The sequence below is a fragment of the Heterodontus francisci genome, chromosome 37 (genome assembly GCF_036365525.1).
Source record: "Heterodontus francisci isolate sHetFra1 chromosome 37, sHetFra1.hap1, whole genome shotgun sequence".
In the NCBI taxonomy this organism is placed as follows: domain Eukaryota; kingdom Metazoa; phylum Chordata; class Chondrichthyes; order Heterodontiformes; family Heterodontidae; genus Heterodontus; species Heterodontus francisci.
In genome coordinates this window covers 18,820,811-18,837,457 of record NC_090407.1, presented here as the reverse complement: position 1 = coordinate 18,837,457, position 16,647 = coordinate 18,820,811, and the positions used below count along the sequence as shown (strand labels likewise).

Here is a 16,647-nt window from a genome sequence, read left to right as displayed (position 1 = left end):
ACATCATAACAATGATGGCCTGACAAAGGACAGCTATCTTAAGATTTGAATGCACCTTGAGTTTCATCAATGACTCATCTGGTTAAGGGCCCAGGTTTCTTCCTCAGTCTGTAGTGAGTTAGATTGTCAACTGAGTTAACAGTTGAGGTGATTAATATCAGAATCCTTGAACTAGGGACATGATGAGGGTCAGCAAGGATTCCTTCTCCTGATTGTTAACCAGTGACTCCTGCAAGTGGACATCAGGCACAGGCACGAACAGTCAAACAGCCTGGTGAAACTCCATCTACAATGCAACAATAACTGGCATTTATACGGCACCATTAACATAGTAAAACGTTCCAAGGTGCTTCATAGGAGTATCTTCTGACAAAATTTGACACCGAGTCATAGAGACATTAGGATAGGTGACCAAATGCTTGGTCAATGAGATAGGTTTTAAGGAATGTCTTAAGGAGAGATAGAGAGGTTTAGGAAGGGAATTCTAGAGTTTAGGGCCTAGGTGGCTGAAGGCACAGCCAATAACGGTGGGGTGAAGGAAAACAGGGATGCACAAGAGACTAGATTAGAGGAACGCAGAGCATCTCAGAGGGTTGTAGGACTGGAAGATGTTAGATAATTGGGGGTTTTCAATCCATGGAGAGATTTAAACACCAGGATGAAATTTCAAAATTTTAATCATTCAAACATGACAAATTGTCAGTAGAACAAGATACCAGAGCTTAATTGGCACTAGTGGAACTCCATGAGTCAGCACCTATAGAAACAATGGGGAAAAGCAAATGGACAAAAGCGTAACATTTACAAGAATGTGTTCACAATAATACAAAATTGGACACATTATTGCATGATCCTTCTGTGTGAATAAAAACAGACCCCAAAGCTGTGTGTTTTTCCTTTTTTTAACTTTATTGAAGATAGTTTGTACAAAAGTTCAGACCAGCCTTATGCTTAGTCTTCATCTTCTTCCTCCTCTTCATCTTGATTGATCTGGAAGTACCGGAGCTCGTAGCTCTCTTTGCTGTTGGCAACTACGCGAAGCCAGTCACGCAGGTTGTTCTTCTTGAGGTACTTCTTGGTGAGGTATTTTAGGTACCTGCAGAAAAGGAACAAATCAGTTCAATACAGAGCATCAGGGATAACAGAGATTAGGCCTCCTGACACTGTTTCTTACTCCCATTCATCATCCTCCTGATCTCAATACTATGGAATGCATCTAAAAGGCATTCAAAATCCAAGCTTGGCAAAATCTGGACACTGCTCCTCTTTCAATATTTTCAACGTTCGTTTCTCCAACATTGACTCTTGAGCCTTCAAGTTTGTTAATAACAGTAAAGAACCACCTGAAACCTAACATGTACACAACAATCAACAATCTTGAAAGAGGGTATTACCATGAGACTCAAAGGAGCCATTATATTCACCATTAAGATTTCTCAAGCACTCTCATTCGGCCAGGCTCAGATTCTCAACATATTTATGCTGCGAGACACAGATGAGAGGCTGGAGTTTATCTTGGCCAATTTAATTTTACTGTATTAAATTCAAATAAACTAAAATCACAGTGAGATAAATTGTATAAAACTGATTGCCATGATTGCCGGGAAGGTAGGAGAAATTGGCAGTTGCTTTACAGCAGGGAGTGGTGGGATCACAGATCAGCTGAATGCCACCGACTGAGATCAAACATTTGTTCCAACACCTAAATACTCAAAATTTCCCCCTTCCCCCATGTACACAGCCACAGCAAACTCAACACACCTGCTCACAAGCACCAAGCGAAGTGTACAGCACAATGAACATACATAAACCAACGTAAACTCCAGAAAACCTTTGAAATCAGGTGGAATGACCTGATTGAATTTTTTTGAGGTAACAAGGAAAGTCGATGAGGATAGTGCATTTGATGTAGTCTATACAGGTTTTAGCAGAACCTTTGATAAGGACTCACATGGCAGACTGGTCAAGAAAGTAAAAGCACTTTTGAACCAAGACAAAGTGGCAAGTTGGATCCAAAATTGGCTCAGAGGCAGGAAGCAAAGGGTAACGGTTGATGGGTTTTGTCATGACTGGAAGGCTGTTTCCAGTGGGATTCTGCAGGGCTCAGTACTAGGTCCCTTGCTTTTTATATATCAATGATTTGGACTTGAATGTAAGGGTATAATTAAGAAGTTTGCAGACGATACAAAAATTGGCCACATGGTTGATAACGAAGAAGAAAGCTGTAGACTGCGGAAAGATACAACAAACTAGTCAGGTAGGAGGAACAGTGACAAATGGAATTCAATCTGGAGAAGTGTGAGGTAATGTATTTGGGGAAAACAAACAAGGCACAGGAATACATAATAAATGGTTGGACACTGAGAACTGTAGAGGAACACAGGGACCTTAGAGCGCATGTCCACAGAACCCTGAAGGTGGCTGGACAGGTAGATAAAGGTCAAGAGGTATTTAGGATAGTTGGCTTTATTAGCCGAGCTTAAAATATAAGAGCTGGGAGGTTATGCTGGTACTGTATAAAACACTAGTTAGGCCACAGCTAGAGTACTGCATGCAGTTCTGGTCACCATACTATAAAAAAGATGTGATTGCACGAGAAAGGGTACAGAGGAAATTTATGAGGATGTTGCCTGGACTGGAGCATTTTAGTTATGAGGAAAGATTGAATAGGCTAGGGTTGGTGCTTTGCAACAGAAGAGGCTGAGTAGAAAATTATGAGAAGTCTAGATAGTTGATAGGAAGGCCCTATTCCCTTTGGTTGAGAAATCCATAACCGGGGGCATAGTTTTAGGCTAAGAGGTAGGGAGTTTTGAGGGTATTCAAGGGAAAGTTTTTTCACCCAGAGGGTGGTGAAGATCTGGAACTCAATATCTGAAACGGTGGTAAAGGCAGAAACCCTCTAACATTTAAAGAGTACAAAGAACAGTACAGCACAGGAACAGGCCATTCGGCCCTCCAAGCCTGCACCGATCTTGATGCCTGCCTAAACTAAACCTTCTGCACTTCCGGGGACCATATCCCTCTATTACCATCCTATTCATGTATTTGTCAAGATGTCTCTTAAACGTCGCTATCTTACCTGCTTCCACCACCCCCCCCGGCAGCAAGTTCCAGGCACTCACCACCCTCTGTGTAAAGAACTTGCCTCGCACATCCCCTCTAAACTTTGCCCCTTGCACCCTAAACCGATGTCCCCTAGTAACTGACTCTTCCACCCTGGGACTATCCACTCTGTCCATGCCGCTCATAACTTTGTAAACCTCTATCATGTCGCCCCTCCACCTCCGTCGTTCCAGTGAAAACAATCCAAGTTTATCCAACCTCTCCTCATAGCTAATGCCCTCCAGACCAGGCAACATCCTAGTAAATCTCTTCTGTACCCTCTCCAAAGCCTCCACATCCTTCTGGTAGTGTGGCGACCAGAATTGCACGCAATATTCCAAATGTGGCCTAACTAAAGTTCAGTACAGCTGCAGCATGACTTGCCAATTTTTATACTCTATGCCCCAACCGATGAAGGCAAGCATGCCGTATGCCTTCTTGACTACCTCATCCACCTGCGTTGCCACTTTCAGTGATCTGTGGACCTGTACACCCAGATCTCTCTGCCTGTCAATACTCCTAAGGGTTCTGCCATTTACTGTATACTTCCCACCTGCATTAAACCTTCCAAAATGCATTACCTCACACTTGTCCGGATTAAACTCCATCTGCCATTCCTCCGCCGAAGTCTCCAACCGATCTATATCCTGCTGTATCCTCTGACAATCCACATCACTATCCGCAACTCCACCAACCTTTGTGTCGTCCGCAAACTTACTAATCAGACTTGGCCATGCACTTGAAGTGCCGTAATCTATAAGGCTACAAGACTAAGAGCTGGGAAGTGGGATTAGGCTGGATAGCTACTTGTCGGCCGAAGCGGACACCATTGGCCAATTGGCCTCCTTCCGTGCTGTAAATTTCTGTGATTTGATATGAATGACTTCATTAGGGACAGCCAGTCAGCTGTACGGTTGAAACTATTCTCAACATCAGCAGGCACCAATAAAAATCATTCAGCAACTAGCAGGTATTACAAAGTATTTAAAGCACAGAAACAGACCATTCAACTCAACAGGTTCATGTTGGTGTTTAGGCTCCACATGAGCCTCCTCCCATCTCTCATCTCACCCTAGCTGCATTCTTTCTATTAATTTCTCCCTCATTTAGCTTCCCCTTAAATGCATCTATGCGATTTGCCTCAACTACTCCCTGTGGTAGTGAGTTCCACATTCTAACCACTTTCAGGGTCAAGACGTTTCTCCTGAATTCCCGACTGAACTTATTGGCGACTATCTTATATTTATGGCCCCTAGTTCTAATCTTGCCCACAAGTGGAAACATCTTTACGCCAACCCTATCACTTTCATAATCTTGAAGATCTCCATCAGGTCACCCTTCAGTCTTCTCTTTTCTAGAGAAAAAAAAGGCCCAGTCTAATCATTCTTTCCCAATTGGTATAACTTCTCAGTTCTGGTACCATTCTAGTAAATTCTTTATTGTACCTCTATATCCTTTTTGTAAGATGAAGACCAGAACTGTTCACAGTATTCCATGTGTAGTCTAACCAGGGTTCTATACAAGTTTAAGAAACGTTTCTGCTTTTCAATTCTATCCTTGTAGAAATGAAACCCAGAGCTTTGTTTGCTATTTATGGCCTTAATAACCTGCATCACTACTTAGTCATTTGTGTATCTGTACACCCAAATTCTGCTGTTCCTATACCCCATTTAGGCACTTGTTTTCCAAGGAGTACGTGGGCGCCTCTTTCTTCCCACCAAAATGAACTACCTCACACTTATCTATAGCGAAGTTCATTTAACAATTACATGCCATGCTGCAAGTTTATTAATGCCTTCCCGCATTTTGTCACAACCCCCACTATATTAATTATACCCCCTAATTTGGCTCATACACAAATTTTGAAATTGTGCTTCTGATTCCAGAGCCCAAATCATTTATGTAAACGGTGTAGTGATCCCAGCACCAATCCTTGTGGAACACCACTTCCCACCTTCTACAAGTTCGAGTAACCAACTTTAACTCCTATTCTGTTTATTTGATTGGCTACAATCAGAGATCTTAAAGAATTAATATATTAGAAAGAGATGTCTGCAAAAAAACCCGTTCCTCTAACACACCGCACACTCATCTCCTGCTTTCCTTGCCTGACTCACCTCTTTGAGAATGGGACCTCAGAGGTAACAGTGATCTTACTCTTGTTCCTCTCAATGGTTACCACATTGCCCAGGTTCCCAGCTTTACCATTCACTTTGATGCGTTCCTGCAGGAACTGCTCCTGTAAGAAGAATAATTATTAGTGTTGGTAAGATTTTAATCTCATGTGTGCAGATGGAAGTCATTGCACCATGTGTGTGTTAATAGGGTCATCACAATCATCAAATGGGGAAGAACACTGCCTGGTGCATCAAAGAGCCGTAAGGGCACTGCAACGGATCCAGTGTGAAGTATCAGGCAGGGTTCTTGCTCTCAATCACTACCCAATGAGCCTTGGCGGAAAGCAGGCAGGGTAAACTCTGGATGGGGCTTGGCTGAGACACCCACCCTAGCCTGGTCAAACAGCTGGCTAGCACTGTGCCCATGCATGTGCACTGGGGAAGGCACCAGCACCTGTACAACCACAAGGGATCTTCAATTTCAAGACAGAATCGAGGACAGAACTGTAGTTAACATATTTGCCATTTTATCACAGAACTCTTGTATTCGTAAAAATCAATTAGGCAACAGACCCAATTAGAAAATCCATTATAAAATTACTCCACACTGCAACAGTATCAAACTCAGTGGATTTAGGGCAGGAAATACTGACAAAGCCAGCACCTGATGATGCAGCAATGTCGAGCACTAATAATTAGTGCCACAACTGCTGGACAAAGGTGAAAGCCTGGCCTTCAACTCAGCCAGTCTAAGCCACACAGAGCAGTGCTGTCACTAGGAATTCAGTGAAGCACATGGGTGGCTGGAATATTTTTTTCACTTTCTGAAATGTTAAAGGCGCTGTATAAATGTAAACAGCTGTTACTGTGCCCATCTGGACTTTGAAACAACCAGCTGTAGAATTAGATTCCAGATTCTACAACACTAGGGTGAAATATGGATAGCTGCAGGAATCAATGCCGGTGGGAATGGTGGATTCAGAACATAAGGAATAGCAGCAGGAGCAGGCCATATGGCCCCTCAAGCCTGCCCTGCTATTGAGTAAGAGCATGGCTGATCTTCTACCCCATCTCCATGATGGCACAACATTAAAGTGCGCTAACTTGCATGTGGTTTTCTGCTGCAGTGTCGCCCAGTGAGCTGGGGTAATGGTACAGGATGAACATCAGCAGCCCATCCTGAGCGGCTGTGCCCCGAGCAGTCACCCAAATGGGTCATTAATAGTCTGTGCGCAGACCAGCAGCCTTTCTTCTCAACAGGGGGTTTTAAAAGCAGGATTATTTACCTTGGAAATAAAACTACAGATAAACGCAATTTGGCTCCTTGACCAGCAGCGTTCAGTAAAATTACCTTGTTAGGTAGCCAATTGATACAACACTGGTTTAATGAGTATGGAATTTGAGCGATTATTCCTGCTATACATGAACTCTCAGCATAGCATAGTAATTCTGAGTTGGGCGGCACAGTGGCGCAGTGGTTAACACCGCAGCCTCACAGCTCCAGCGACCTGGGTTCAATTCTGGGTACTGCCTGTGTGGAGTTTGCAAGTTCTCCCTGTGACCGCATGGGTTTTCGCCGGGTACTCCGGTTTCCTCCCACAGCCAAAGACTTGCAGATTGATAGGTAAATTGGCCATTATAAATTGCCCCTAGTATAGGTAGATGGTAGGGGAATTGAGGAAAGGTGGGGATGGGGTAGGAATATGGGATTAATGTAGGATTAGTATAAATGGGTGATTGATGGTCGGCACAGACTCGGTGGGCCGAAGGGCCTGTTTCAGTGCTGTAACTCTAAATAAATAAATAAATAATCCTGTTGGTTTTGCTTCAGGTAGCTTGCTTGACACTGAACTCTTGTTTGTGAATCCCTCAGCATCTGGCTACATGGCTGATATCTTTCTTGGCAGTTTATTTGTTACAGATGCATTTTAGTCTCTCACTGGCATCAAAACATCAGAAAAAACTGCACTCCTGACCTATGCCAGGGTTAACCAGATGGCTCAGATAGTAAAGTGAAAAACATCAACTCCAAGTCCATTCCTCAAAACTGCTCTCCCTCACCATGAGCATAAAGAGCCACAAAATTAAAACCCTGACTTTAGAATGGGATTTCACACAAAGCAAGGCATGTGCAACCATCAAAATCTCTCTCACAAAATGACACAGCAAAGTAATTCCAAATCACCTGCTTTGGCATCAGATAACCAACACCTGGGAAGGAAAGAAGTAGAATTCTCCATTCTACAGGAGCTCTCATGTCGCCAAATCACAAGAACGAGATAAAAATGATTTCTAAAACATTTCTCGAGTGATGCCCCCAGTCGATAAGCGCACCCCAGCGTAGCACTGAATTCAAGACCTTCCTGGTCAATCAGTGGTCTCTGCTGAATGAGCTGTGGCTCTACAACTGGGCTGAACCCTTATGGAAAACAGTGAGGGGGATCAGAGTTCTCACTTCTAACATCAAGCGCCCTCATGGAAAGTGCAAGTGCCCCTAGTCAGCGAGTTATTCAGGTCAGATTGGATGCCTCTGGTTTGGGATCACACAAGGAGGAGGGAGAGAAAAAGAAAATCACCTGACTCAATCATCAATGTGATGTCAAAACTGGCCAAAATGCACTTATAGAGAGATACAGCACCGAAACAGGCCCTTCGGCCCAACAAGTCCGCGCTGACTAGCAACCATCCATTTATACTAATCCTACATTAATCTCATTTTTCCCTCTCACATCCCCCCCACCTTCCCTCAATTCTCCTACCACCTACCTACTCTAGGGGCAATTTTTTACAATGGCCAATTTAGCTATCAACCCGCAAGTCTTTGGCATATGGGAGGAAACCCACGCGGTCACAGGGGGAACTTGCAAACTCCACACAGGCAGTACCCTTCACTACAACTTTACTGTAGTCTGCTACTGCAGACACAGGAGATGTACAACACAGCATGCACAAGCAGATGTACACACACACACAAAAGGCACCAAAGGATCACACCAAAATCTAAGCATTTGGAGGTACCGTCGCTTGCTTAAGTTGCTCCATTTCTGAACGTGAGGGAGATAAAGTATTGCCCCATCTCAACCATCCCAGCCCCTTTCCAAAGTTCTTAAATATTTTGCCACCTCCCGGATCAGATAACCAACTCTCTGACAAGTCCCTCTTTGAAACCCTCCAGACAGGTTTGCAACACCTCCATAGCAGCAGTACAGATCTCAGCAAAATCAAAAATGGCATTCTATGACTGTACATTACCCTCCTCTCTACAGCCTTTGATATGATCTATTACATCAACCTTCCCCAACATCTCTCCTGCCCGCACTTAATTCCACTCCTACCTACATGAACGCAACAATCAAATCACTAACGACATCTCTTCTTACCTGGCAGTGACTTTGGGAACTCCCAAGGATCTATCCATGACCCTGTCCTCTTCCTCATCTAAATGCTGTCCCTTGATGACTTCAATAGTCATGGGGTCAACTTACACGTGTACACCGATAGCACACAGCTCTACCTCAAACCCTCCAATTTCTCAGTGTTGTTACAAAGCATGTCAGACATCCAGCCTTGGACGAGCTTTAATTTTCCCCAGATAAACACTGGGGAGACTGAAGCCATCATCTACAGCCCCCCATCACAAACATTGCAATGGCACTACTGTCTCCCTCCGTTCTTCAGGCCATGATGCAGGCCAAAGTGACTGTTTGCGACCTCAGCATCCCATTCTATCCCAAGCTAAGCATGAACCCAATACCCACGCAATCACACCATAACTGCTTCCACATCCATAGCAACTTCCCAAATCAATGCTCAAACCCTAATTTTATACCCATGTCACCTCCAGACTCGTCTAACCTCATGTTCCCAGGCAAGCCTATTTTTCATCTTCCAAAACTATGCTTTTAGTATCTTATCCCGCACCATCTACTCACCCATCATCCCTATCTCACTTACCTGAGACCTCAAACTGTACTGTTTAATTTTCCTGTTTAAATCACTTCCTGGTCTCACCCTACAAACCTCCTCCTTTCACCCACCACTGATGATAATGCACACAGCCATCTAGATTCCACACTCTCCCTGCTACACACTCTCGACCAAGCTTTGCTCATCCTCCTAATGTCTTTGGCTTGCCACTCAAATCCTTATGCATCTATGAAATACCTTTGGATGTTTCCATATTTCAAACGGATTACATGAACGTGAGTTTTTGTTCTCAGGAAAATGCACGACACTCCCAACTTATGTTCCTGTGGATACACGCATTGGGTATAGCAGCATTGCGGTTATGTTACCGAAATAGTAATCCAGAGGTCTGCACTAAAGATCCGGAGATACAAATTCAAAACTCACTACTGCAGCTGGGGCACTTAAATTCAGTTAATTAAATACATCGGATATAAAAAGCTAGTATCCGCAATGGTGACCATAATACAACCAGATTGCCGTAAAAACCCATCTGGTTCACTAAAATGCTTTGGAGAAGGAAATCTGCTGTCCTTAACTGATCTGGCCTATGAGAGATTCCAGGCCCACAGAAACGTGACTGACTCTTAACTGCTCTCTGAAAAGGCCTAGCAAGCCACTCAGTTCATGTGAAAATCACCACCTGCAAGATCCCCTCCAAGTACACATCATCCTAACTTGAAAATGTATCACTGTTCCTTCACATCACAGTCAAATTTCTGAAACCTCCCTACCTAACAGTACTGCGGGAGCATCTTCACCATACGGACTGCAGTGGTACAAGACACACCACCACTTTCACAGGGAAATTAGAGATGGGCAAGAAATGTTGCCTGTGAGTGGATTAAAAAAGAGACATGCTATGGCATACAATTATCACAATGTAGAGAAGACAGTGCCCAGGACCTGTCCTTTTGTGGATCCCAAAAACAGAGGGCACCACGAAGAAAAACAAGTGTCTCTTTTCAATTGGAATGTGGGAGCAGAGTCAAACTGGCACAGGAAAATAAAAATAAGGTGGTGTTAACTGAAGGTTGCAGGTGTCCCATTGATCAATACTTCCCCTAGAATTCCAGAGGTAATATGAATATTCTTTTTAACCAAATTTAATGTCACTTCTTCAATTCAGCTCCTCTCATCTACCATAATTTACAGTTGGAAAAGCCAAGACCTTTTCAGTTGTTTCACCGGGAGGGCCTCCACTTAAGCAAGTCTCCTAAAAGAGCAATTATATGTCCAGCCAGGTTTTTCTGCCTCCACACATCTTGGTCATGGATAACTAACTGCATCTATACTGGCAGAAGCCACACCCTGATGACACACACTAGGGTGGTGGGGATTTAGACACACAGAAACATAGAAAAATAGGAGGAACAGGCCATTCGGCCCTCTGAGCCCACACCGCCATTCAATACAATCATGGCTGATCATCCAAACTCAGTACCCTGTTCCCGCTTTCTCCCCGGATCCCTTTAGCCCTAAGAACTATATCTAAATCTTTCTTGAATACATTTAATAATTTGGCCTCAACTGCTTTCTGTGGTAGAGAATTCCACAGGTTCACCACACTCTGGGTGAAGAAATCCCTCCTCTCAGTCCTAAATGGCTTACCCCTTATCCTTCGACTGAGACCCCTGGTCCTGGACTCCCCCACCATCAGGAACATCTTTCCTGCATCTAGTCTGTCCAGTCCTGTTAGAATTTTGTAGGTTTCTATGAGATCCCCTCTCATTCTTCTAAACTCTAGCAAATACAAGCCTAATCGACCCAATCTCTCTTCATACGTCAGTCCTGCCATCCCAGGAATCAATCTGATTACCATGGAGCTGGTTAATTTCTCTAGTTACAGACAGAAGCTGAATTTAAGGTACAAGGTTTCAGGCTGCACTGCTCACCCACATAGGTTCTGGCAAGTGTCTAACACAACATACAAGAATGCTTTAGCCTTTAAATACCTATTAAAAAGATAGGAATGTCACTGTATGTAGCTGCAGCTATCGTGTGATTCGTAAAGGTTCATGTACTCTGCCATATTTTAGTTTAGTTTAGAGATACAGCACTGAAACAGGCCCTTCGGCCCACCGAGTCTGTGCCGACCATCAACCACCCATTTATACTAATCCTACACTAATCCCATATTCCTACCACATCCCCACCTGTCCCTATATATTTCCCTACCACCTACCTATACTAGGGGCAATTTATAATGGCCAATTAACCTATCAACCTGCAAGTCTTTGGCATGTGGGAGGAAACCGGAGCACCCGGAGGAAACCCACGCAGACACAGGGAGAACTTGCAAACTCCACACAGGCAGTACCCAGAATTGAACCCGGGTCCCTGGAGCTGTGAGGCTGCGGTGCTAACCACTGTGCCGCCCCATGCCCCATATTCCATGACCTGACTGCATGAAAATGCTTATATGTAAGAACTATAAAACCTGTTAGCAGCAACAACTCAAAAGATCTGCAAATTAATGAGAACGTGAATTTAAACTGTTGGGTCTCATGGCTCCCATTTGTGCGGCTAGGCGGTGGCAAAATTTTGGAAAATACTGTTTAACATTACTTGGGTGAAATTTTCACATTAGATCTATGCGAACTGCTCAGAATACCCATCAATATAATTATATAGATTGTCCCCTTAAGTATCCAGATAACACAAGTCACGTGTGGCAATTGTGCAGTGAACAATTAAAGGCGTCAAACAAAGAACCACACACAACTGGAAAGTACGTCAGATGGACCATGCTTTCAACTAAATATACCTAATGACAACACTGGAAAAATTAAACAGTTCTTTTAACAGACAAACATTCTGCGTCCACCTATACAGGCCTGCCACCTGAACATGTTTTTTATACTGATGCTGAAACACAACCAGATTTATAGGTGACACTGCATACCATCAATGAGTGGTTAAAATTACCCCACCATAACACCTCAAGTTCCAGAACGACAAAGGTGAACAGAAAGCAGTACCAGGTTTAATGCAGAGACAGTCACAGTATACCTCAACACAGCGTTAGGACATAACCACAACTGAAGTCAATATACAAGTTCCTTAGGGTAGTGTCCAAGGCCCAACCATCTCCAGCTACTTCATCAATGACCTTCCTTCAATCATAAAGTCAGAAGCGGGGATGTTCACTGATGATTGCACAATGTTCAGCACCATTCGTGACTCCTCAGATATTGAAGCAGGCCGTGTAGAAATGCAGCAAGACCTGGACAATATCCAGGCTTGGGCTGATGTGGCAAGTAACATTTGCGCCACACAAGTACCAGGCAATGACCATCTCCAACAAGACAGAATCTAACCATCTCCCCTTGACATTCAATGGCATTACCATCTCTGAATTCCCCCACTATCAACATCCTAGGGGCTACCATTGACCAGAAACTGAACTGGAGTAGCCATATAAATACCGTGGCTACAAGAGCAGGTCAGAGGCTAGGAATCCTGTGGCGTGTAACTCACCTCCCGTCTCCCCAAAGCCTGTCCACAATCTACAAGGCACAAGTTAGGAGTGTGATGGAATACTCTCCACTTGCTTGGATGGGTGCAGCTCCAACAACACTCAAGAAGCTCGACACCATCCAGGACAAAGCAGCCCACTTGATTGGCACACCATCGAACAATTAGTCACTCCCGCCACCACCGACGCGCAGTGGCAGCAGTGTGTACCATCTACAAGATGCACTGCAGCAATGCACTAAGGCTCCTTAGAAAGCACCTTCCAAACCCGCAACCTCTACCAACTAGAAGGACAAGGGCAGCAAATGCATGGGAACACCATCACCTGCAAGTTCCCCTCCAAGTCACACACCATCCTGACTTGGAACTATATCGCCGTTCCTTCACTGTCGCTGGGTCAAAATCCTGGAACTCCCTTCCTAACAGGTCTGTGGGTGTACCTATCCCACATGGACTGCAGCGTTTCAAGAAGACAGCTCACCACCACCTTCTCAAGGGCAATTAGTGATGGGCAATAAATGCTGGCCTGGCCAGCGACGCCCACATCCCATAAATGAATTTAAAAAACCCATTATGCCCCATGTCTGCTGTGGCTTCTCGGCCTTTTGTGGACTGCTGCTAGAAAGAAACTTGGAATATTGCCAACTCACCCAGAGACTGCCAGTCTCACTGCATACAAGTGCAAAAGGTGCTCAATTCTCCATTCAGGTTTAATTTATAGAAACACGAGGCAAACTTACAAAATTGGAGGCGTCCATGATACCATCTTCCACTGGATGTGTGCAGTCCAAGGTAAACTTCAACACCTGCTTCTTCTTCTTGCCTCTTGTCAGAAGCTTCTTCTGCAAAGCAAAAGTGAGACAGATAGAGAGGAAATATTAGTGAGATGCACAAAGCCAGTAAGTCACATACTGGTTCATATGACAATGCAGTCCTGAATCACATGACAAGAATCTACAAAACATAACCATCAGTTTCCAACATATCACACTGCAATGACTGAATTGTCAAATTATTCAGCTTTCTGGCCTTCAGGGCCAAGTAGGAATCTTGTTATTAAACATCCAGTGCTTGATTTAAAAGACTGTCTATATATCAATGATGCTAGTACAGTGGCAACTGCAATTTTCCATACAGGTTCTTGATCACAATGAGACTATGCTGAACACATGCTTCCCCCAGAACGAAAGAGGATTTGGTTTAAAGTGGGCAGCGACAACCTAGCTGTGGCACAACAAGAAAGGTTAATGATTACATTGCGCTGCATTGCACCTGATGGCAACAAAAACACAGTTAGAGGGTAGTAAGCTACAGGCAGAAGATGCATCATATTCCTGGGAGCATGCAGCAATTCACCAAAATGCACGCAGGAGCACCAAATTACATCTGTTGCTAGTACTCATGGTGTCAAGTTGGAACATCATGGGTTCAAACCCCACTCCAGAACCAAAGCACATTAACTAGATTGACACTTCAGTTTGGTACTGAGGTGAGACAATAAACAGAAGCTAGTTACCATGCTGTTGCACAAACTGGGTCCCATGGCATCATTCCAGCACAAGATGAGTTCTAGGTCCTGGCCAACATTTATCCTTCAACCAACACCATCAAAACAGATTAGCTGGTACATCTCTCAACTAGTGTTTGAGGGACCATGCTGTGTGAAAACCTGTCATAATCTACGGCACTCTTCTAAGCACTGAATTTACAGTCTGAATCTAACTGAGGTAAGGGATCCACTTCCACTAGAAGTCATGAATGGTTACAGCACAGAAGGAGGCCATTTAGTCCCCCTGCATGAGCAACTCACCTAGACCCACTCTCCCATCTTTTCCCCCCATAGCCATGCAAATGTTTTCTCTTCAGATAATTATCCAATTCTCTTTTGAAAGCCACGATTTAATCTGCCTCGATCACACTCTCAGGTACTGCATTCAAAATCCTAACCACTCGCTGAGTAAAAGTTTTTCCTAATGTCACCACTGCTTCTTTAGTCAATCACCTCAAATCAGTGTCCTCTGGTCCACGATCCTTCCACCAACAGGAAGTTTCTCCCTATCTACTCTGTCCAGACCCCACATGATTTTGAACACCTCTATCAAATCTCTTAGAACATAGAACAGTACAGCACAGGCCCTTCGGCCCACGATGTTGTGCCGACCCTTTAACCTACTCTAAGATCAAACTACCTACATACCCTTCATTCTACTATCATCCATGTACCTATCCAAGAGTCGCTTAAATGTCCCTAATGTATCTGCTTCTACTACCAACGCTGGCAGTGCATTCCACGCACCCACCACTCTCTGTGTAAAGAACCTACCTCTGACATCTCCCCTAAACCTTCCTCCAATCACCTTAAAATTATGCCCCCTGGTGATAGCCCTTACCGCCCTGGGAAAAAGTCTCTGGCTATCCACTCTATCTATGCCTCTCATCAACTTGTACACCTCTACTCCAGGGAGAACAGCCCCAGCTTCTCCAATCTATCCACATAACTGAAGTTCCTCACCCCTGAAACGACTGTCACAAATCTTTTCTGTACCCTCCCTTCATGAAGTGAAACCCCGAACTAGTGCAGAAGTCCAGGACAAGGATCTAACCTTAAAATCAGAGCCAAACCATTCAGAAGAGAAATCAGGAAGTACTTCTTGATGCAAAAGCTGGAACTCTCTTGCACAAAAAGCAGATACCAGCTCAATTTATCTTAAATCGGAAAGTGATAGATAGGCGGCGCAGTGGTTAGCACCGCAGCCTCACAGCTCCAGTGACCTGGGTTCAATTCTGGGTACTGCCTGTGTGGAGTTTGCAAGTTCTCCCTGTGTCTGCGTGGGTTTCCTCCGGGTGCTCCGGTTTCCTCCCACATGCCAAAGACTTGCAGGTTGATAGGTAAATTGGCCATTATAAATTGCCCCTAGTATAGGTAGGTGGTAGAGAAATATAGGGACAGGTGGGGATGTGGTAGGAATATGGGATTAGTGTAGGATTAGTATAAATGGGTGGTTGATGGTCGGCACAGACTCGGTGGGCCGAAGGGCCTGTTTCAGTGCTGTATCACTAAAACTAAAACTTTTGCAGGCCAAGGATATTAAGAGACGAGCTGAATGGCCTCCTCTGTGCCGTATTAACTCTATGAAGCCAATGCAGGTGGACGGAGTTAAGATACAAAGCAGCCATGATCTCACTGAATGGTCTCCTCCTCCTGTTCTTACAAAAGCCTGAAAGGGAGTTGGCAGGATACTGCACCGTGGAGGGCATCACAGTCGACTCCAAACCCATCACTTGAGGGGAGAGAAACTGGACAGTAATTGGGGGGTCAGAAGCCAAACCAAAAATGCTATTCTGTAAGACGACCCTGAGATTTATAACCATAATCAGGAGGAATTAATTAAAATATGTTGAGAAAGCGCAACTCAGTGACACAACATGCGATGCTCCGGGGTTGAAGCTATCGCCAAAGGTTTATTTTTATAAATAAAAATCTAATTTATACTTTTATTGATTTTTAAATGGGATTAAAAGGGTTTTAACAAACTTTGCCAAACACGTGCAGCACAAACAGGCTGAAACGGCGAACAGGCGTCTCCGCCCGGGGGCGAGGATCCATCTCGATAGAAATACCACCACAGCAAGTAAGCGGTGTTGAAGTCCCGGCCCCACGGTTGCAAATCCTGAGCCTGGTCCCCACACCCGGACTCCCACCCCGAGGCCTACTGCTCAGGCCTGCACTCGCCGGCCCGCCCCACGGGTCGCCGGTGGTGGTGGTGGGAACAAGGACCGACCATTCCTCACAGATCCACTTGAAAGGACCAACACCCGCTGGACTCGAGAGCCGGCAGTAGGCACGCGGTCCCCCTACCCGGAATCGCTATTTGCGGCGGACTCACCGCAGGAGCCATGTCTGCACAAGATGGCGTAACGACAGAGAAAGGGAGACCGCGCCGCGGCTGCGCAACACATCATCTGCCCCGCTCCCAGAGACCAC

The 16,647-nt window shown here is 44.7% G+C and overlaps 1 protein-coding gene across 1 annotated transcript; it reads right to left on the bottom strand.

Annotated features, from left to right (window-relative positions):
* Positions 1 to 888: 888 nt before the first annotated feature.
* rpl22 (ribosomal protein L22) lies at positions 889 to 16,638 on the bottom strand. The gene is made up of 4 exons (XM_068017204.1): positions 16,550 to 16,638; positions 13,403 to 13,504; positions 5,220 to 5,341; positions 889 to 1,096 (listed from the first exon to the last, which is right to left on the bottom strand). Exons 1-4 carry the CDS (start codon positions 16,559 to 16,561, stop codon positions 952 to 954), a joined length of 381 nt encoding a protein of 126 aa, XP_067873305.1. The 5' UTR covers positions 16,562 to 16,638; the 3' UTR covers positions 889 to 951.
* Positions 16,639 to 16,647: the final 9 nt, after the last annotated feature.

What these genes read in the sequence shown, in the direction of transcription:
- rpl22 (XM_068017204.1), bottom strand. An exon ending in TCATGGACGCCTCCAATTTT is followed by an intron (nt 5,342 to 13,402) that starts GTAAGTTTGCCT and finishes TTCTTCTTACAG; the next exon opens with GAGCAGTTCCTGCAGGAACG. An exon ending in GAGGTCCCATTCTCAAAGAG is followed by an intron (nt 1,097 to 5,219) that starts GTGAGTCAGGCA and finishes CCTTTTCTGCAG; the next exon opens with GTACCTAAAATACCTCACCA.